At 40.4% G+C, this 23,724-nt stretch overlaps 1 protein-coding gene across 1 annotated transcript in view; it reads left to right on the forward strand.

The window, feature by feature from the left end:
* Positions 1-19,921, forward strand: part of chsy1 (chondroitin sulfate synthase 1) — an 81,695-nt gene extending 61,774 nt beyond the window's left edge. Inside the window, exon 3 of the mRNA XM_084722115.1 lies at positions 16,818-19,921. Within this exon, the coding sequence (XP_084578241.1) occupies positions 16,818-18,410 (1,593 nt within the window). The 3' untranslated portion in view covers positions 18,411-19,921. The remainder of the gene's footprint in view (positions 1-16,817) is intronic.
* The last annotated feature ends 3,803 nt before the right edge of the window (positions 19,922-23,724 follow it).

A 23,724-nucleotide genomic window follows, 5' to 3' on the forward strand; every position in this document is an offset into this window, starting at 1 on the left:
GACCAGGATCTAAATTAAGTGCCGGGGACATTATTTTAACCCCCTCAAGAAGTCCCTGCTTGGATATAGTACTTTCCAAAAGTACAAGAACTAGGGATGGGAGAAATGATCAGTAATGATCAGTTATAAGATGCAGTAAGACTCTCTTTTGAAAAATTATGAATCAATGCAACAATGTCAGTAATCAGAAATTACCTGTGATTTCCTGTAACAGTTTGAAGATGGGCTGTATGTTTCTTGCAGCTGGATTGTTAAATATTATGGATGTAAACGTGCATCATGTTTGTGCTCTAAGCTTGGGTACTTCTTGAGTTTTGGTGAGGATAGCTCTGCGTGAGCAACTGCAGATCAATGAATGATCCAACTGCTGCCCCCTCGCTTCAATTTAAAATTTTAATGCATCGATTAATGTTTCATAATTGCATCGTAGCCCTCTGAATTCAAATTGCATCATGACTTGTGAAGAGACTCCCACCCACTAACAAGAACTTAGGAGCATTTCTGATGGGTCGAATACTTTCAGCGTTTTATTTCATTCTCCACTTTCAAGAATCTGCAGTTGCTTTTTGTTCAGTTTGCTTCGACACAACATAGAAAGCGCATGACAGATTGACTGAAGTCCAGGCTTTATTAAGCATTTATGCTTACAAACTTTGACAGAATCCAGCGGGAATTGTCCTTCTGTCACACAAATGATGTTTGACTGCCACTTTATATGCTGTCATAGTAATTGCACACAAAAATGACAAGTAAAAACAGCTGCTTTATTTGCATGGCAGCAGACTTATTTGCCTAATCTTTGTGTCTCTTTAACGAGCTTCAGGAACCTTTTATTTCTGTAAAATATAGTTCCTGGAACTAAACTTTCAGGGTCAACTGAAATCAACTGGAAGCATCCTTTAATTTGTATGCTGTAAAAGAAGAGATATGTCTGCTAATTGGTTGGTTAATTCTTGTATAGAGGTGTTGTATAGAGGAAAAAGGGCCCAGAGGAACCATGAGCAAAGGGCTCATAATTGTGAGCAGCTGTGCCCCTGGTGGCAGTATTTAGCAGTAGCACAATAACACTATCAGCAGCAGCATCAGCTGTTATGTCTTGAATATTCTGTTGAGTTTCAGTGAGCTGGACATTCGATGTGATGATTAACTCTGTACAATCACCAGCTGATGGAAACTGAAGCGTCAGACTGACTGAATACTGAGTGTACCTGTTAGTTAAAGTGCAGCCTTATCGAGACGGAAGTGAAGCAAATGTCTGCTTCTGCTTTTGTTGTGTGTCAAGTCATTGTGGTTGGGTTTTCTTCTCTCTTGCATGTACAGAATGACGTGTTCTGTTCATATAACCGCGCTGTCTTTACAACTGATAAAGTGTCAAATATATACAACAAACACACTCAGCGTTGCTCTGCTGTTAATGCTGGTGACTTTATCCTCAGAGCAAGCTGTCATTCTATAAATGAAAATCAGTGTGTCTCCTCACTTTGGAGAATGGCCAGCTTAAATTTTTTGCTTCAACTTACTTTTTATTTCTGTTTCAGCAAAGTATACAATCATATTCACTAGTTTTCCTGCTGTTTTTCTATTTTTACAGCTGTACTTATATGGTTGATAGAAAATTAAACACAATGAAATTAAAATAACACAAAAAATCACTTAAGCTTAAAGCATTAGGCCTAATTCTTAGAATAAACAAAGGTACAAATTAGAAAAAGATGATAAATAAACACCCAAAATCAAAAAGAAAAACAGGAAGGTAAGGGTCAGAGAGGGGTGATGTGCCTGTGTGTGTGTGTGTGTGTGTGTGTGTGTGTGTGTGTGTGTGTGTGTGTGTGTGTGAGTGAGTGTGAGTGTGAGTGTATGTGTATGCACAAAGAGGTGAGTTGAGTTGAGACGACAAAGATGCATGTATAATACAGATTTGTGATGAAATACTATTTTAAGCACAGATTAGATTTAAGAGAGATTTGATGGCTCCAGCTTTTGGGTTGTTGTACAAAGAGTGGACTACATGAAGAAAGGGTTGTAAACTAGGGCTGAATGATTCTGAAAAAATATCTAATCCTGATTATTTGACTGATATTGCAATTGCGATATGATTTGAGTAAAAAACATGTTAAAATGACTGGTAAGATATTTTTGCAGGAATCTGTACCAAATGAAGATGTTTAAGTCTGTAGAATCTGATTTGTAGATGGACAGCAAATCTCTGCCTCATGACATTCATCAATTTAACAGTTTTTTTGACACACATTTTGCCTTTAGCAAATATTGCACCTTCTGCAAATTTGAAAATTGCAGAAAGCCATATTGTGATTTTGATACAATTTCAATGAATTGTGCAGCCCTATTGTGAACTGTGTTTAGGGTGCTTTTGGTGTGAGACACCATTGAGGTACCTCTGCCACGCTTAGCTTTATGCATTCTGCATGGCATGGTTGTACTACTGTAGAAAATTTGTTCAAACGTGTTGTCCAACCACTGTTATGAATGGCCACACTTGAAGACGGAGAGAAAAACTGACTGTCACAGATGGGTGGGGAGACAAAATCTCTTGAATGCGGAGATAATAGCAAACATTTTCAGGCAGTCTCTCCTCCAAGGCATTCACACTGTTTCACTTGGTTGTTTGCATGAAAAGTGAAAGAAATTGTTGCATAAAGAACAAAAGAAAGAGAGCCAGAGAGAGAAGTCGTTGCTCCTTTCAGACCTCTGCACAACTGTCCAATCATGGCGTGAAGTGGGTCAGATTGTCAGCTTCGGAGGGTTACAAAAATAATACGACAAGCACTTCTGAAGAAGCATTCTGACCCCTCTGGCTTGCTGAGGTTGTGCAGTTTGTGTGGGATTTCCATTAGTGCTTTCTGTCCTCCAATGTCCAGATGACCTTTTCGTTTTTAGGCTCTTTAGACTGTCCTCTATGTTCTGTGGCCGTTGTTTGAGCTTTGTCTGTGGACTCTTTGCCAAAGGTAGAAATTCAACACTGGGCTTTCAGAGTGCTTCTTTTCACTACAGAAATCAGGTCCTGATTTATTAAAAAAATAAGTGAGACGCTGCAGATAATGACAATGGGACAAAGGCTCTTTTTATGTAGGGTTTCCAGACTGTACAGTCCATATGGTATTCTACGCTTCCCCCAGATGATGTTATTATTGTAAGGAGAGCTGTTGCTCCATCATTAACTGAGACTTCACAGATAGGCTTTCAATAGGCTTTTTGCTTTTTCTAAAACACTGATTTGAACCACTCTGTGTGTTTGGATATAATATCAGCCGTCCCTCAGGCCTGCACTGATATCCTGTCAGTCCACCTACAAGGTTCCATTTTGGCACAGCTGAATCAAAAGAGAGGCTGCTGTGATAAAGACAGGGAGATAAGGACTCCAGGCTGGGGACACGTCCACCACAGGCTGACATCTGATCAGGGGTCCGGTGGGTCCCATGAGTCCCCCAGGTGGGAGGATGTTTGGGCTGCACAGTGTCATGAGGACGAGATCAGGATGGAAAAATCAGGATGTCATAGGCATCTGTTATTTTAGTGTGGTTTCTTCTCTTCTTTGAGCTTCAGTTGTAAAGTGATTGTTGGCTCATTATTACCAAAACTATCTATATGGATAAATAACACTACATGTCAGGAGAAAAGTATGTATTTTTGGGTTGAACTGTCCATTTAATAATTGTCTCAGAGTTCAGATTTAATTGTCTGATTGTCAGTTAGGGTTAGCTATATTTCTAAAAACTGGGAGAAATCTGTTTTTTGTTTTTTTTTGTTTTTTTCTCATGGCTTTGACTCTCCTGTGTAATTGAGTCGTACCCGTTCATATCTCCCATCTCTCCCTGGGAGGGTCAGCTAAGGAAGAAAGAAGACATCTGGACAGAGGGACCAGCTGGAGGGAACAAATGGCCTTTTCTGCTCCCTGTCACCCAGTCCTGTCCAATCCTCAGTGGAAACACAAACCAAAGGGCCTGTTCACATTCCTCCTTTATTAGTGCTCTTGTCACGCTGGTGTAATAAGAGCTCATATCAAGCAGTGGCACCCAGTGATAAAAGCGCTTATCAAGGTGATCATTGTCTTATTGTAATGTGCAACATATAAAGCCTGACCAGGAGATTCATCACACTGATACAGATTAAATATCCAGGGTTCATTCTGAGGTAACAAAAACACAGTGATTGTTATTTTTGGGTGATTATACTCTATATGAATATTATATTCCATTCCTGATCTATTCTGACAATATATTTGCTTAAATCCTACACACGAGGCCTTTAATGTACTAAATATAATGTACAAATTATTTAAAAGCTCATTTCATAGGGCTGTGTATTGGCAAGAATCTGATGGTACGATGCGTATCACAATACAGGGGTTACAATTCAGTATATTGTGACATACTGTAAGCAAGGTTATTTAATAAAGGTTATTTATTCTAATTTTAGGAATACTGTCATAGTATAAATACACACCACCATATGCATAAAAGTTAAAAGTTGACTTTTTCACGCAGTCATTGATTAGACAGCATAGAGTACTACTCAAGTAATTGATTATTAATCAAGTATTAAATTAATCACCAACTATATTGATAATCGATTTATCGTTGAGGTTTTTTTTTTTTCTTGAGAAATAATGTCCAAATTCTTTGATTTGAGCTTCTCAAATGTGAATATTTTTTATGGGTTGTGAACAAAACAACGCATTTGAGGATGTCACTGTGGACAACTTTTAGGACATTTTATGGACCAAACAACTAATCGATTAATCGAAAAACCAATCGACAGGTTAATCAATGACGAAAATAATTGTTACTTGCAGCCCTACATGATGTGAAGTGTTTTCAAAAGACATAATGTTGCGATACTCAAGTGTATGTATATCTTCTTACACCCCTGCCTTTATAAGATTGCAGTACAGTCAATTTATAAGCAAAGAAATTCTAGAAAATTATGCATTAAACAAGTGTGAAAGCTGGAATTTCAGGTAAAAGTAATGATCTTTTTACTTTAGGCACTTTGATAAATTCTGGCTCAGAGGTTCGCTGTCATGGAAACAGTGTAGCCTAGTCGCTGGAAGAGTGGATAGATTTACTCGGTCAGTTTCCTCGTCTAGATTTCTCCAGCTCGTCTGTGAACTGGGGATGTCTGCCAATGTGTTGAATCATGAAGACCAGCAGTGACCTCGCTGGAACATGACTTTGCAGTAGAGGAAATCAATAGTAAATTCATCTGCCAAAGATTTTGTATTCTGACATCAAATGATAAATGTTTTCCCTTTGGAACTTGGGATACATTTATGGTTTACACTGCTGTTTTATTAGGCTGCTGGTCCGACAGCGTGGCAGGACTCAGCAGCAGCAACCTTGAACAGAAAAGGCAATATAGGGAATGGATAGATGGATGCAACTCAGACAATGTAGTAGGTAGTAGTAGTAGTAGTAGTTTTTCATTCCTGATCAATTTTCTTTGTAGAAAAAAGTAGGTCAGCACCTGGCTGTAACAGTCATTATCTAAAATGAATAAAATACAAAGATATTTGTACAACATTCTTTTACTTAGGTTTTTTTTAATCTAAGAAAACATCTGCTAAGCCTGCCTGTGTGGCTCTAATGTTATTATAACATACTGGAGGATGTTTAGCCTCAGTAATGGACGCGCTTCTCATCGGGGGAGCAGTGGCACTCATGTGTAGTGTGTCAAATAACACGCCATTCCTGGAATTCAAGCCCATGTTGTGTAGAAAAATGCTTCAGCGTATTCAGTGATCATTTTACAGACATTAAAACCACCACTTTGATAAATGAAGCCACACGTGGACACTTTCCTCCTCTCCACCATGACTCCTTCTCGTTCTAAGCTTCCAGTAGCGTTGGCACAGGAAATTGATGTAATTGTTTTGCAATCCGCAACTGTCAGAAAAAGCTTGCCCACTTGCTCTACAGGGCAAAACAATTAATTGAACTTTTATTGAAGTTGTAATATTGCCTATGGCAATTTTCAAATCACAGCAGATGCAAGATTTGTTAAATTCAAAATATGTGTCAAAATACCATTTTAAATTAGATATCGTGCTGCAGAAATGTCCTGACCTACAAATCATATTTTTACAACATTCCTTGTAATATCGCAGATCATATCACATTTGCAATATTAGTCAGAATAATCGCAGTTAGATATCTTTTCAAAATCGTTCAGCTCTATCTCCAGGGGCAAGTAAACTGCCATGTCATGGCAAGTAAATTTAGCAACTCACTTGCCCACCCTGCAAGTGGTAAAACCATTTAACTATTTTGTTATCAATGAATGGTTTCAGTAATTCTTTCATGCAAAAATGGCAGAAAATGCTGTTTTCAGGCTCTCAAATCTGTAGGTTTCCTGCTTTTCTTTGCTTATTAACAGATTAAACTGATATTTTAAGACATCATCTTGGACTTTTAAAAACTGGGATGGACATTTTTTACTATTTTCTTTAGATTTACAGTTTACAATTAACTCTAGTCTTTATTGTAATTCGATAACCTCTAATAAATAAAGCAATTTCAACAGGAGCCCAAGCAGGCAAATGAAAAAAACAAAACATTAACATTGAACCCCGGAAGTGCAGCAGGATTGCATATTAGCACTGTCGCCTCATAACAAGGTCACAGGTTTGAAACCCAGCCGGGGCAGGGCTTTTCTGTGTGAAGTTTGCATGTTCTCTCTGTGCTTTCATGGGTTTCCTCTGGGTGCTCCGGTTTCCCCCACCATCAAAAACAAACATGCACATTAGGTTAACGTCTCCTGTCAGTGCCCTTGACCAAAAGCACTGGCGTAGAACCGGAGCTTGTCCCTGGGCGCTGCACAGTGGCTGCCCGCTGCTCCTGATTCGATAGGACATGTTTTACTGTTGTTGTTTTACCATTTAGATTTGCCTGTTAGATGAAACAAAGGTGATTTACCTGTGCTTGTCTGCAGTCAACTGACAGGAACATGTCAGTGCTTGCGTTGCGTTGGATCCCTGTGGGCATTCCTCCATAAAGACAACATGGCCTGCTTACTCACAGCACAGCTATGTTCTGGAAAAATGGTTTGGAAAAGATAAACATCTGTCAGCATGTTTGTTTTCTTTTTTTTTAATATGGTCAATTTCCAACTGAGAAAACAGGAGGATATTGTTGGAACCGGGAACGTCTGTTTTAGCAGTTTGTAGCCCTGTAACTGGCAATGTTGATCTAAGCGTGCAAGAAAGGGAAATCATTTTTCAGCCAGTGCTCTTTGTATTCATGTGCTAGATGAATGAAAATGATATATGTTAATATTTAAATTGTTCTCATCTATGTTTGGAGCAGTGATATGTGAGCTGCTAACAAAGAAAAGACAGATTTTCAGAAGTCTGAGCCCAGAATGAAGTGTTTCTTCTCTTTTCTCCTCTCTGTTTGGCAGCACTGACTCTTCTGTTCACTTCTCATATCCTGCCTGCTGTCTGTCTAATATCCTGACCTGGCCCTGTTCAACCTGCACCTTGTCTTTGTTTGATGCTTCATCAAATTAATGCAAGTCGCAGACTTCTCTATCTATTCAGTTCCTCTGCTGAGTCACAATCAGTCAGCCGTTTCTGCTGCCTCTCCTCTTGCCACGGGCTGAATGTGTTCTAATGGGTATTATATTTTTCATTCTTGTTTGAACTAATCTGACTCCTCTCTCATTTGTTTGTTGTTTGTACTGCATCGACCACTGGAGTGAAGCATTTCTACAGAAGTCCCACTCATGCAAGCCCGGACCAGCAGTGCCATTGTTTTTGTCGCAAAATGTTACTGGAAAGGTTTCAGATAGAAATATAAATACATTTTATGGTTGAAACACAAACAGACATGAAATAACAACTGGAAAAGTTATAGAGTAAATAAAGTCTGTAATTGGTTTGTGCTGGATGGAGTCGCACAGTTTTAGACAAACAGTTTTCAGAGGAGGCTTTGTAGAGGAAAAACAAGAAAATACAAGCCATGACTTTTCATTTTTAGTTTTTAATTTTGTATTTCACTGCTGTGAAAATGTCATATAGTCCTTCAGTATAAAGATGTAAAGTATATTACCCTTTTCACTTGTCACACCATTAACTTTCAAAGACTTAAAATAATCTTTAACTATGTTAGGTTTGTAATTTTTGTATATGTAGCTGAGTAAAGCAAGGAGTGTGACATGCAGCGAAGGGCTGCAGGCGTGAGCTGAAGTCACATCCACTGCAGAGGACTCACAACCTCACAATCAAGTTCATGCACGTGAAAGGCTAACATGTAGTGAGCATAGATGGATGATTTCATTTAATATTCTATTCCTATTTCCATAACTGACATCACGCTGATTAATCATCTAATCTATATATTAATCACCACCTATTTTGATAAGCAGTTAATCAGTTTGAGTAATTTTTTAAGCAAATAAATGTTGTTATTTTTTTGGCTAACTTATTCCTCTATGACAGTAAACTGAACATGTTTGGGCTGTGGGCAAAACAAGACATTTGAGAACGTCACCTTTGACCAGATGGATCAACACTTTTTTCCATTTTCAGACATTTTATCGAGCAAACAACTAATCAGTTAATCAAGAAAATAACTGACAGACTAATGTGAAAATAATCAGTAGTTGCAGCCATATAGCTGCAAATCATAGTGCAAATTCAAGTAAAATTATTTGAAATAATCTGTCAAATCACATATTATTATAGTTGATATTTATCAGCTATAATATCATAATCAGAATACTTATACTTATTTTGCATCCCTAGCCATTCTCATGGACCACAGATTCATGAGACCAGCGGTGAAAGCGTGTGTCTCTCTTGTCCTTAACTGGCTGTACCACTTCTCTTCCTGAGAAAGTCCAGTCCAGCCCTTTACGATTACAGGAACAGGGAACACAACAGAAAACGGTGAACATGCAGTAGCGTGCCAGGTGACATTTGCATAAAGCCGAAACTTTCTCATCTTCCACACGTCACACCACTGGGAAACTTTTCAGTTTGTGTGTGTGGCATCAGGATGTATTTCAACATTCAGTTTACTTCTCGTAAAGCCAGCATGTATGGACAGGGACTAAAGCAGTGCTCCTTAACCTTATGATAACAGTTGTTGTTTTTCAAAAACTTTTCAAAAGATAAGTCATTGTAGAGGTGTGCTAATCAACATTTACATTAACAGTCTAAGATTTGTATGAAACATGACAGATCTCAGCTTGAAGCTGTAAATCCACAGTTCTCTGTGGACTGTACAGTCTCACTCAGCAGTGTCCACAGGTTAGATGGCTAATATTGATGAAGTCATCTGGTGTCATGATGCTGTTGATGCTACAACCTCCTCCCATCACACACATCAATACCAAGTCTATTGTGGAGCTGTCTTAGGTGTGAGAAGCTTTTCCCTGAGTTGAGAAATTAGTTTGGACAGACCACCCCCGTTTACAAAAGAGCCAATTACAGCAGCATAATGCCGTCTCCAATTAGATTTGCATGGCCCGCTCAGAGGCAGGCACTGCCTATTGTCCTGCAGATTAAAGCCAGCCAGAGCAGCAGCCATGCTGCTCTGACTGAGCCTCCGGCTTCACTTCCACCGCCTCCACACAGTCCCCTTGCTGCACCAAGCCATCCAGCATCAGGTACACAAGCCTGCATCTGTACATCCAAATATATGCAGCATGTTGGACAGATGGGTGACTGCTAGCATGCATTTACTTTGCTGGACTCACAGGAGACAGATTCAGAAGAGGAGTGGTCAAAATCAAAACAGTAGACAGAGAGACATCCTGACTTTTAGTCTCTAATATGCGTCAAGCTCCAAAATCACTATATTTACCATAACATAACCACGTCTTTCAAAATCCAAAAAACACAAGCTTTCTGTTTTAAATTTGTAGTGTCCAAGCCCAAACTGAGATAACCCTTATGACATGACTCTTACATCATCAGGTGTTATTTTCTCAGATCTGAGAAAACTCAGACTGATTCAGATCAACACTGATTAGTAGCCTTAACTGATGTTTAAAGTTAATCAGCTAGCTTATCAGCGCTTATATGGCATTTGACACGGCATCCGTTCAAAGCAACGGCCATTCAATAAGACCAGGATGTCAATCTGTCCTTTCAGAGTCGTCAAATATATTTCTGGGGCTTTGAGCAGAACACGACTAGTGCCAGCAATTTCCATTATCATGGAGAGAAGGCACTTTACAACATATTTTTCATGTCCAAGGGTGTGGAAGTAAAAATTGGTTTATTTTCTCATTGACAATGTTACTGTAGGAGTGGTAGTTCAAAGCAAACATGCATGTTTTTTGATAAAAAGCCAAAGGTACAAGTTTGTGAACATAAAACACGAAGAAGAAAGAAGAATTATATCTCCTTTGGTATGGAACATCCAATCCACAAACTCAAAATTCTGCTAGCAGCAAGTTGACTTTATAGAAACCTGAGGCGCCAACACATCAGATGCGCCTCACAACACCCACACCCATTGTTTTCTATGTACACCCACACAACAGGGTTGTCTAGCTCCATGTCATCATGGTAGTCAGGATGAGCTTCACTACTTCACTATTTCCTGGTTTGAAATTTGATCACATTTGCTACACAGATCAGTTACCTCACCATAACTGCTTCTTCTGTCTGTATGCCATATTTAGTGCAATGGACAGAAAATGATGTGACTCGCTGCAACACAGCTGTTTTGTGTTGCACTCAAACATTCGCCTGTATAAGATTCTGGGTCAATTCAGTAACTATGGCAATGTGCTTAATTCCCAACTGCAACAAGGGAGCACTCTGAATTATCTATACCTCCAGGGCCCAAAATTAGCACCAACCATCAGCCAAGTGCTGGTAAAATATTCAAGTGCCTGGTAGATTTACTTCTCTCACCAGCCAAAAACACCCCACAATGGTAATAGTCCTTTGTGGAGCGGCTGGTAAAATTTCACCTTTTGGCAGGTGGACAGAAAAGTTAATTTTGCTGTTTGAGTAGACCTCTGATTCATTTTCCACATTCGCTGTGGCTCAGATTCATGGGCATCGTAGTATTTACTGATGGGGAGAAAACATGATTTCTCTTAACTCCTCTAACCCTGAAGGTCAGAACACAAACGGTTAACATTTTATATGAAGGTGCCTGTAATAAGCGCTATAAGATGCTTATGTGTTAACAAGACTATGATAGTTTTTTTTAGCATTATAAGCATGTTTAGTATTAGATTATAAGGCACTTATAAGTCACTTGGCAATAGTATATCAGGTACTTAAAGACTTTTTTAAAGTCTTATGAGTTCCTTATAATGATTTAGCATTAACAACAGCATTACAAAACACATTTATTGAGTTTATTTACCTGAAATGTCACTGTTGAACCTATATTTTTATTGTATTGTTGCTGCTTTAAGATTTCTGCATACTTTTTAATGTATTTATTAGCGTTTAACTATGCACTTATTAACATTTACTAGGCAGTAACCATGCTTATTAAGCTTAATTAATGCTTTATTATGCACTAATGAACAGTTAACTATTTCAGCAATGCTATTTTTATAAGGCCTTTATTTACATTCTTTAAAAGCCTATGAACTGTTAACAATTTTCTTATTAGTGCTTATGTCTCATAATCAAATAATAATAATGTTTATTATTGTATTATTGACACTTATGTTGTCTTATTTGTACATTTATGTCAATAAGCAACTTATGAGGACCTTATTACATATTATCTAAGGCTTATTACAGGCACCTTAATATAAACTATTGTCCATAAACCTGTAATATGATTACATTTTCCCAGAGACTCCTGTGTCTCTATCTTGAGGAACACTGAGGAGATCATTCAAAGGAAACTTTGAAATGGGAATTTGTTAAGGTAACCCACAGCAGTCACTGGTTCAGACTTTTCTCAGGTTACCTTCAGCAGGATGTCCTGAGTGTCCTGAGTCTTGAGGGCTGCCAAGCTGAAGATGGATTCTCTGCAGAGAATCAAATTCAGGGCATTTGCATTGCAATCTTTTGGTGTGCAGCAGTGTGTTTGTTTAGGGCGTGAACCCCTGCAGGATAATGGTATCATTTCACTAATGTAATCACAGTACAGACCCGTCTCATGGACTCACTGGTTTGGCATCTCCGTTCATTTCAGATAACTTTGTCCTCTGTCACTGACTGTGTTGTTGGTTTGATAAAACTGTTTCTCTTGCTTGGCTTCGATTATTGTGTTTGTGTTACCAAACTGAGAAAACACAAGGTCTGCAGTGTCTGATAGGGCTACTGGCAGCTTTTTTGGGATAAATTCAAACACAACCTGTAGAGCGTCTCCTCCACCCTTTTTATTTATTAGTTTAATGATAGGTCAATAGGGCATGCAATAGGTCAAGCTGATAGGGAATTTAAAGAACACCCTCTGCTGGACCACAGGGCAAACTGCTTCAAATGGTCTGTTGCACTTATAGACTCTGAATTTTGAATTTGGACAGGCCATTATAATTCAAATATTACATTTTCTCCAACAGACATTTGGACATTTTGAATAATTTACTGCCCTAGTGTCTGATATAAAGCACAAGCCTGTCCTGACTCTTTCATTGTTTGGTCAAATATAATGTCTTAACAGTGCTTATTTAATTCCAGTATTGTGGTTGAGATTCCACTTATCAGCGCTCAGAGCTGTGTTAGAAATGAAACACACAAAGCTCAGCTCCAAACAACTCACCTTTCTCCTGCCTTTGTTAGAAAGCCATCCTAGCCGGGGCAGGGGTGTTGTGAGGTTAATGACTGTGAAGAAATCGCACTAATGAGTCATAAGTTGCAACGGTGACCACAAAAGTGGAGGTCATGTAATTAGGAAGGGTGTTAATGATGCTGAAGCTGCGGGAGATAGACATAAACATCCTGACTGATTGGCTGTCAGCTGATGACCACTGGTGTTACTCTGCTGGATACAGTCTGAGCCGGCACAGAGCTCTCCTCCAGCATCACTATCAACTGAACCAGCCTGGAAAAATACTGTGAGGAAGGGAGGGGAACTGCTTCAACCTTTGTCCCACCAATACAACAAATACAGACAAAGGCTTAGGCTTATTTTGCTAGCCTAACAACTAAGCCCCTTTATGCTAATCTGATGGAAATGTAAAATGTCTGTTTCATGTCTGAATAAGCACCCTGGGGTTGTGTTTATCTTATTTATATTTACTTATTTTCATAATCATCATCTTTTATTCACAGTATAATTAGGAAACACTGTGAAAGAGCCCTTGCATTTCCCTCATGATGCAAGAAACCTTTGTACAAACAATCTCCATAAATTTTCAGTGTTTATTCATGATAACTGGATGGATGAACACTAGGCATGTCTCAAGCATGATTTTTTGGCCCTGGTCTGAGTCCTTTAATACCCTGCTGGTTATCTCATATATTAAGTCCAGTCTGATTCTTATTTATCTAAATGTGTAAACATACAATGGAGTAACATGTACCCTAAAGTAAAAAATCGGTCATTATTTTTCATCAGCTGCTTGATCCAAATACTGGCCCTGGTTCAAACATATAAGGCTGATACACTTTAAAAAAATTGACATGATATTGTTTAACTGGAACAATGTGGCAAAATTGATGCATGGTACAATACAGACAAAACACCTCACAGTTGTTGGGACTACTAAAAAAAGGTCTAGTTTTTCTAGTACAGCTGTGGGGCTGCAACTAACAATTGTTTTCATTGTCAATTCATCTTTTACAACTAATTGAAGTTATTTGCTTTATAAAATGTCAGAAAATGGTGGCAAGTGTTGGTCACTGTTTCCCAGAGCCCAAGATGATATCCTCAGATGTTTTTGACATCCTCAAATGTTCACACAGCCCAAAGACATTCCCGTTATTGTCATGAAGGACTATTTATTCATTTACGAAGTTGAAACCAACAGTTTTGGGGTTTTTTGTCTAAAAAAAAAAAGACTAAAATCAACTAATCATTGCTTGGGCTGCGACAGTTATTTTCATTGTCAATTAAATCAGTTATTTTCATGAGTAATTGTTTAGATTAATCGATTAGTTGTTTTGTCTATAAAATGTCAGAAAACAGTGAAGAATGTTGACCCGAGCCCAAGATGCCATCCTTAAATGTCTTGTTTTGCTCACAACCCAAAGTTATTCAATTAACTGTCATGAAACCACAAAATATTCAGACATAAGAAGCTGAAATCAGAGAATTTTTGCTTTTGTTTTGTTGGAGATTCATTTGATAATCGATTAATCATTGCAGCTCTGTTTCCTCATCATAAACATTGTGTTTTCTTTGGGCACCTATTCACATTTTAAAGTTTGGGGTGTGTAAGGGCTGAGAACGATGATAAAAGTAATTGATGGGCATTCCCATCCTCTATAATGTCTCATAACTTTCGTTCTTGAATTTTTTTGGCTTGAGACTATTTATCACATGAATTTGGTGTACAATATAACCACTAACCACTATATTATATATAACCAATAATATACCACTGGAGAATTGATAAAAAATGGTATTTAATCCCTCACAAATATTACATTAAGACAGCAAGACCTAGAGGAACACCATAGAAAAAATCAGGCCGTGATTTGGGAGCAAAATCTTTTCACTGTTGCAGATGACTGTAAGAACTGCATTTTTTGGGGATTATATGGGATTGCTCAGAGACCTCATTATTGTCAGTATAGGTAGGAAAGCAATCCGTGCTCTGAATCCGCCAGGTCTAGTTTGTGGTTGTAGAGTTTCATGCAGCTGTGATTATCCTAGAGGTCACTGTAGGTCATTTTATACAGTGAGGTCAAGTTTCAAAAAACGGGGATATAGCCTGCTGAGTGGAAGAGGTTAATTAGCAACAGCTGCCACCAGCTAAGTTTGCCATGTTAACTGACAGTCAGTGCCAGCTAAAAACTGACAAGTTGCTACCTGAATGCTCTGGAAAGATAACAAATTTATTATCATTGGATCAGCGAATTTTGCCAACCCAGGTGCCTGAGCAGAGTCACTCACCTACTTTCAGATAGAACTGCAGGCAGTGTTTTCTGTTGGGAGGAACACTACACATGAATTTCTGTTAGTTGTGGCTCATGCAGTGGCCTGGTTTATGATGTAAAAGTTGACCCCTCACCTCTAAAGGCACCGCTTGGCTCAAGACTCCCATTAATGACAAGGTTACAGTGTGTTTTGATTGGCAGGCTGCCCTCTCTGAGCTGCACAGGAATGCAGGCTAAAGCCATGGAAAAGCAAAGAGTTACTAAGGCAGTTCCTGTGATCGCATTCGGCGTCAGGTATCGCTTTCCGCAGCTCTCAGGCCTGTCCTGTCTTATTCCCTGTATGGCCTGTCCCCGGGGATCCGGCTTGTGGCTGCATTCCAGAGCCGTCCTCTCAAATTAGACTTTCTGGGGGTTTGCAGTCGTTCTGATGCTCCCTTCATCGGGAGGCAGCGACACAAACCCTGCCTTCTTGACCACGGTTGAGATCCTGCCAGCTGCTCCTAAACAGCTGTCCCAATGTTTACACTTAAGGCCTCCTGCGATTTGAGGAACAGTAGGTTTGTAAAGCTCCAGCAGGTCTGCAATAAACACTAAGTCACTTACTTGTTGTCGGACTTCGACTGTGCGCTGGGTGCTGTACAACACACTCCTTCAGGGCCTTAATTTGGAGTTTGCATCAGCAAAAGACAGGAATAAGCGTGTTTACATGCACTTAAACCTGCCTCAAAGTCTACAAGAACTCAACAGATTAAGCTAATTGGCTCAACCGTGTAATTGTGCAGAATATTCCAACTTTGAATACAAGGGGACAAGAAGTTGACTACAGACAGATCAGGGGAAGACTTTGCATTTCTGTGGTTGATAAGTTCTTCATACTGTCTTACTTAGTGGCGAATTTTGTTACACTGATGGATAACAAGCATACTGCCGACTCCAGTAAAATCAAACCGTTTCATTCTCTTGGCTGTGGTCTCTGTTCTGAGCTGCTGTCCACTGTGTGTGGTGGAGGAGTTCAGTCCCACCCTCATATAAACAGGCAGCAACACGGAGGGCAGAGCAGAGGAGAGGAGAGAAAGGCAAAGAAGGCAGAAGTCCTCAGTCAGAGCAGGTTTCGAGTGGTGTCAAGGCTCTGCATTAGCAGACAGAAATATTGGCTGAAATTCCACCGTCAGATCAATAAGGATTATTTAATTTTCTTACTTATTGATTGGGGTGGGTGTGAAAATAATATCACAATATTTCAGGGCATTCTGAAACAATGATATTCCTGACTATATGACAAAATACTGCTGGATATTTTTTGGTTTAGAAATAGTTCAGCTGTCCTCACAGGGGTTTTGGCTCTCATGATACTCAGCCAGATGGTTCTGCTTGAGGTTAAATTAATTTGTTATATTGCTTCTTTTACTGTTAGTCTTCTTGCACTTCTACATATTACCATGGTTTATTGTTCATCTCATCTTTTGTAACCAAACCACTTCTAAACTACTGAAGTCCCTCCCCTTCTTATAAGCATCTCCTCCAACATAATATTACAATTAACATCTTTTTTTATCATGAAAAAATTCTAACAATATATATCACCCCTATTGTTGACCAATAATATATACTCGGGTAAATTACAGATGCCTGAAAACTCTACAGAAGTAAAGTAATTAAGTATTTGTACTTCATTACTTTCCATCTCTGCAGTTAGCTGTGTGCTTGGGGTCAGATGTGCCCACATTGATATTTTGCATTTGAATTTTTGTGTAATGATGAACATCCAGTGTTCCCAATATCCATTTCCTCAGTAGCACTAACACCAGTCCATCTCTTGTCTCCGCAGATGCAGCAGCTCTTCTACGAGAACTATGAACCAAATAAGAAGGGCTACATCCGAGATCTCCACAACAGCAAGATCCATCGAGCCATCACCCTCCACCCCAACAAGAACCCTCCCTATCAGTACCGCCTGCACAGCTACATGCTCAGCCGCAAGATCGCGGACTTGCGCCACCGAACCATTCAACTCCACCGGGAGATCGTTCAGATGGGGCGCTACGGAGCGGCCGAACCCAGCCGAGAGGACCTCCAGCTCGGCATGCCACCCTCGTTCATGCGCTTCCACCCGCGGCAGAGAGACGATGTCCTGGAGTGGGAGTTCCTGACGGGGAAGTACCTCTTCTCATCATCTGATGGTCAGCCACCCCGCCGCGGGATGGACTCATCCCAGAGGCAAGCCCTGGATGACATCATCATGCAAGTGATGGAGATGATCAACGCCAACGCCAAGACACGGGGCCGGGTCATTGATTTCAAAGAAATTCAGTACGGCTACCGGAGGGTCAACCCTTTATATGGGGCGGAGTATGTGCTGGATCTGCTGCTACTGTACAAGAAGCACAAAGGAAAGACCATGACAGTTCCTGTGAGGAGGCACGCCTACCTGCAGCAGACCTTCAGCCAGATCCAGTTCAGAGAGCAGGAGGAGATGGATGCCCGAGCTCTGGCCAGCCACATCAACAAGGAGTCCGACTCACTCTCGTTCCTGTCCAACTCCCTCAAAATGCTGGTGCCCTTCAAGCTGGCAACCTCTGGCCAGGACCAGAGGGAACCCAAAGAGAAGAAGGTCAACATCCTGGTGCCTCTGTCAGGACGCTATGACATCTTCGTGCGCTTCATGGCCAACTTCGAACGAGTGTGCCTGATCCCCAACCAGAACGTCAAGCTGCTCATTCTCCTCTTCAGCACAGACAACAACACGGAGCGGGTCAAGCAGGTGGAGCTGATGAGGGAGTACCACATGAAGTACCCACGCGCAGAGATGGAGATAAAGCCCGTCACCGGCTCCTTCTCCAGGGCTCTGGCTCTGGAAGTGGGCTCCTTGCACTTCTCCAACGACTCCCTGCTCTTCTACTGCGATGTGGATCTGCTCTTCACCAGCGACTTCCTCAAGCGATGTCGGACCAACACCGCCCTTGGGGAGCAGGCCTACTTCCCCATCATCTTCAGCCAGTACGACCCCAAGGTGGTGTACGCTGGGAAGGTCCCCAGCAACAACCACTACGTCTTCACGTCCAAGACGGGCCTGTGGAGGAACTACGGCTTTGGGATCGTCTGCGTCCACAAGGGCGACTTGGTCCGAGCCGGAGGCTTTGACACCTCCATACAGGGGTGGGGGCTGGAGGACGTGGACCTTTTTAATAAATTTGTCCAGTCAGGGATTAAGTTGTTCAGAAGCACAGACACGGGGATAGTGCACGTCCACCACCCCGTCATATGTGACCCCAACCTGGAAGCGAAGCAATATAAGATGTGCCTGGGCTCCAAAGCCTCGTCGCACGGCTCCACCCAGCAGCTGGCCGAGCTCTGGCTGGAGAAGAACGACCACGGCTTCAGGAGACTGGCCAGCAATAACGGTTCAGTCAGGACAGCGTGAAACAAAGCTGGGCCAGACTGCCACAAACTGGACCTGAATCCGGTCTGTGTTCCTCTTAGTGGTGTTCTCACTACCTAATTTATTTTTTACTGAAATAAAAGACTCCACATGGATATATTTTGAAAATATGTCTTTTTTTAAAAAAAAAAAGAAAATATACAGAAACGCCATGATGAACAATTCAAAGACTCTGGGCTCTAGTGTGGATGTTGTGATTAATGATAGAAGGAATATTGACTGATATTCTTGTGTGAGCCTGATTCCAGCAGGGGTCCACGGCTCCTCCAGCCTGTTACATGTTATCTGCGAGGACGGTGGGAGAAAGGGAGGCGGGGCTTTATTAACGTGTACCTCAGTGAAGTACACCGTCATGGTCCTTTAATATTCCATTTGTCTTGTGTGCGGAAAACAGACTGGTGTCCATGTACTCTCAGACCAGCAGTGCTCGAAAAACATAACTCTGATTGTGAATGTTTACAAAAGACTGATTCATGAACAACACCGATAAATCACAGCTGTCTCAATGATTACTACGGGCCATTTCATTTGATTTCTCTGATTTACAGTTTTCTTTTCCATTTGCTTTTATGGTTTTTGGTAATATGACACGACACTGTTACTGTTACTCCAGGATTTTCTTTGTATTTTTTTTTCTTTATTATTAATTTCTGTGAACCCAACTGCTGGATTTTATATCTGCAATTCATCCTTTGCTGTCTAATTTATTGAATTTGCAGGCTCCATTTTCGACTTTCTGACTGTTGAAATATGTATATTGGAAAGATTGTATAACCATGTCAGTTGTGGGATAGTGTTTATTTTATGTTCCTTTTCTTAAACTCATTATCACCAAAGAGTTTTGCACAGTCTGCTTTAGGTTATCATGTTGCCTGTGTGTGGAAGTGCGAGTCTGTATGTGATGTGTGTGCGTGCGTGGGTGTTTTGCAGGCACAAACATGAAACTGGCTGTATAATGAAGAGTAAACACAAAAGCTCTGTCTATCCCGGGCCTTTCTGATGGGTGAAGTGGGAACCAGTCTGGCCTTTTTTAATCCAGTGGGTTGACATGGGAGCAGCGCTCTGGTCGGCCAGCTCGAGTCACACATCACTGTCTCCTTTTTATAAATGACTTTCTTTTATGTTGACATAAAAAGTGTCGTGGCTGGTCCCAGTCTACAGAGGTGTGGCTTCAGTGCTGATTCCATTGAGCTGTAATGTGAAAACCCACCATTGTCTGGTCCTGTGTTACAGGTTTGAGGGCTGAACATTTTCCCGTGGCAGGCCTGAACTCACTGTCCTGCTCCTGCCTGTGTTGCCTATAGGCAGGTACTGTACGTTGTAGCACTCCATCGGGTTAATGCTCCTCGTTCAGCATTACAGACTGACGTAACAGGATGAGTCATTTTTTTATTTTCTTTGACCTTTTTTGTAATTTTTGTTCTTTCAGCTCTGTCCGACTGGGCAAGGTTTTCTATTTAAAAAGAAATAAAATGGGGGGAAAATTATCAAAATCTGCTCCTTTTGTGGTGTTTTTTTCACTCTGTTATCACCTGCCAGGATGATAACAACAGCTAAGCTGAAGGAGTCACCTTGGGCCCTTTATCTTTTCAGTTTTTAAAGGGACAGTTCGCCCTTAAATCAAAAATATATATATTTTCTTCTGGCCTGTAGTGCTCTTTATCCTGCTAGATTTTTTTGCAAATTGCAGCGTTTTGAAGAGATGTCTGCTTTCTCTCCAGTATAATGGCACTAGATGGCAGCTAGACCAACAAGGTCTGTGGATTATCTTAAGTAACCGCGTCATGATTTCTGGAAAGAGACACTGGTTATGAATTTTTCAAATATATTTTTTAGTGCTTTCAGCACCACAAACTGAGCTGCTATTTAGTCCCATTATACTGGAGAGAAGGCAGACATCTCTACAGCTGATATCTCCAAAACTCTGTAACTCACACCAAAACTATCTAGGTTGCATAAATGGCACTACAGGCCAGGGGGAAAATGTGTATTTTTGATTTTGGGGTGAATTGTCCCTTTAAATGTGATGCTGCCAACAACTGTTGCAATCAAGACCATCTAAAGGGAGTCATGACTAAGACCAGAATGTATGAGATAGAGACAAGATCTAGACTTTGAGGAGTTGAGACTAGAGCTCGACAGATAGTGGATTTTGGGGGCTGATGCTTATACTGAGATTGCAGAATTTTAAAAAATGATGTCAGCCAGTATTCTTTATTTATGTCTGTGTTTTTTTTTTATTATTTCTTGGGCTTTATGGCCTCATTTGATAGATGACAAATGAAGGTATGACAGGAAAGGGGGTAATGACACGCAGCTAATGGACGACAGGCAAACTGATCTCCTCAGTACATGAGGCACAAGCTCTACCAACTGAACTACAGAGGCACCCTAATCTTTACACACATATAAAATCCTAAGTGACATCGGGGCACTAACCAGTAAACTTTCACTGGTATTTCTTATTATTTAAAAAAATCTATAAATTAAAAAAACAAACAAATAGAACTTGGATAAAGAAAAATTCAATTATATGTCCAACGCTGCCTATAAAACAAAAATAAATAAATAAATAAAATAAGAAGGATCTGCATAAGGTTTTGCAAAAAAAGGACAACATACATTGATACCAATATAGACCCAAAGAACTGTGCTAGGTCAGTATTGGGCCAATAACATTGGCCAATCAATTTATCTGTCATCAGTCTGGCTCTAGTTGAGATGTAAAAATGCTGTCAATACTGAGCTGAGAACGAGACCTTCAAAAAGACCGACCTCAAGCACAACAACATCGCTGCCAAACTAATGTGCCTCGAGGCCGTTGAGGGTGTGCGGCCTGCAGCAGTGGCTCAGTTTACCTTGGGGGACATTCCTGTGTTGGAAGCCGTAAAGCAGTTCATGGGAATGCTCTGGCTACAAGGACTCCACGGTAATGATATTCTACTGGATTTCTGGGGCTGGCGCTGATACCAATATTACGGAAGAAAAAAAAATCTGATCTCGATATGGGAGAACTGAAACAGAGACAACATGATATCAAATGATCAAATGATATGCATTATGTTCTGTAAAACAATATAGACTGAAAAAGCTGTGCTTTGTCAATATCGAGCTGATAATATCGGCAGACTGATTTATCTTTCTGGTTCTGGTTGAGACGATGTCATCATTAAGACCAAGACCTGTCACATTTCTGTCTGTCTCGCAGTGTTCAGTGTTTATGTCGGACCTGACATTAGCTAATGATGACATATGTAACTTTTAACATTAGCTACGCAGCTTTATGTGGCCTCTCTGGTCAAATTTAATGACCATTTGAAAATCATCCGCTACCCAACTTGTATCCATAGCAACATTAGAAGGCACAGGCGTCAAAGCTCACTCATTATCAGTCGTGGCAACTCAGCTGAGTTAACAACTCGATAAACTAATGACCAGGAAGGAAAACACACCAACGGTTTAACATTTCTTTCTGTCTATTGGGAGAATACAGCAATGTTGAAGAATGTGACGTAGCGGAGGAGAGAGAAAGGGAGAAGAAAAGAAGACAACACGACTGAAAGACGACAAGGAACTGATACCCAAAGAGCTTAAAATGACAGAAGGATGAAATGAATACAGTTAATATACTACAGTGGTGAGTACAGTGTAGCAAGTTTAATGAGCAGTAGAGCTGGTATCAACTGCCATATATCATATTTCAGTATAAGTGATACAGAGGTCAAGTGAAGCAGCGCTGTCTTTAAAGTCATGTTGAAACGCTGCAGGAAAAGTGGGTGTCAGTTCCTTGTGCTGCATTTCAGTTCTTTTATCTTCTTCATGTCTCCTCTGCTGTGTCCCATCCTTTGAAACTGTTGTTCTCTCCAGCTACATTGAAAGAAATGTTAAAAATCAGCCCTCACCACATTGTAATTTATACTTTGACTGACCACTTGGTTGTAAAAAAAAGGGACTAGAATTATTCCGTGTCATGACAAAAGTAAGCTCTCGCTTCATAACTTTCGATTTTGAGTGCAAACTTTCACCCAGAAATCCGTAAATGCTTTTATTTCATGTGTTTTGCAAATGACCATATTCTAAGCGATATAATCAACTTGTAGGTGTGCGTTAAGCCACCAAACCATCATGATCCAATTTACAACAGGCCCTATCAATAAATCTTGAGAACAGTTCATTTGTGCATAAATGAACCATTTTACTGCCATTTCTGCATCCCCTTGTATTATCTTGATGCATGTTATTGAATTCCTACACATTTAAAATACTTTATGAATGCGAAATAACTACTTTGGCCGAGTTAGCAGACATCTTATTTTTTTTATTTTCTCTTATTGGGAAAGCAAAACTTAGACAAAATAAGTGCATTTAGACAGGCATGTTTTTTTTCCCTCTCATTAGTAAAACAGTATACACATTTTAAATATCTGCAGAATTTCTTCCATAGCCATTTATTTATTTGGGGACCCAAATAAAATCTCCTGTGTCCCACGTGTGGGTCACGACCCAGTCTTTGGGAATGATCGCGTTAAACGGTTTCTCACTTCACGGAGGGAGTTTTTTCAAACACACACCTACTCCCTGATTATCCCTTACTTAACTTTATATCACACTACTATATTTCTCTCCTGCTCATCCACGCTCCCCCCTGCAGTGACTCCGCACCCCCCTAGCGGGTCACCCACAAGTGTGGGAACCACTGCCTTAAATTAGGTAGCTTGCACACCTAGCTTGGTAGCAAATAGCCAGCAAACACCTGAAACTAGCGCACTCAAACATTCAGGATACACATAGTTAGCTAATATATAAAGCTAATATTTGCTAAATCTCTTTGGGTGAAGAGATTTCTGCAGAGTTGTGACGCAAAGGCAGATTACTAACATTACTTAGGTAGCTTTGCTCGCATTACTTAACCTTAGCTTGCATGTCTAAGTGCTGATAAAAGTTTGGCATGATCCTAGTCCTCTCAGTAACTGTTGCGTTCCACAATGTACACACTGCTGTGTGTTTGGCAGATGAACTCTGTGCAGTTTAGGTAACCAGATTTGATTGGAGTCTCGTCAGCTATAGCTTCATCTCCTGTCTCCCACGTTCACTATCTCAGAGCGTGTGTGAAGTGGGGGTGGGGAGGCGGGGAGCGGTGACAAACAGTAACAGTTGCAAACATTTCAAGTCAGATGTGAATCACGTTATTGGTTCCATATGAAGCGGGAGGTTTTACTTTAAGTCACAGTAATGATGCTAACTAATAAATCAGACAATGCACCAGCGCTTGGGTGATTTTCCTGCAAGTGTGGTC

Source organism: Lutjanus erythropterus, chromosome 1 (assembly GCF_056507025.1).
Source record: "Lutjanus erythropterus isolate fLutEry1 chromosome 1, fLutEry1.hap2, whole genome shotgun sequence".
Classification (NCBI taxonomy): Eukaryota; Metazoa; Chordata; class Actinopteri; order Lutjaniformes; family Lutjanidae; genus Lutjanus; species Lutjanus erythropterus.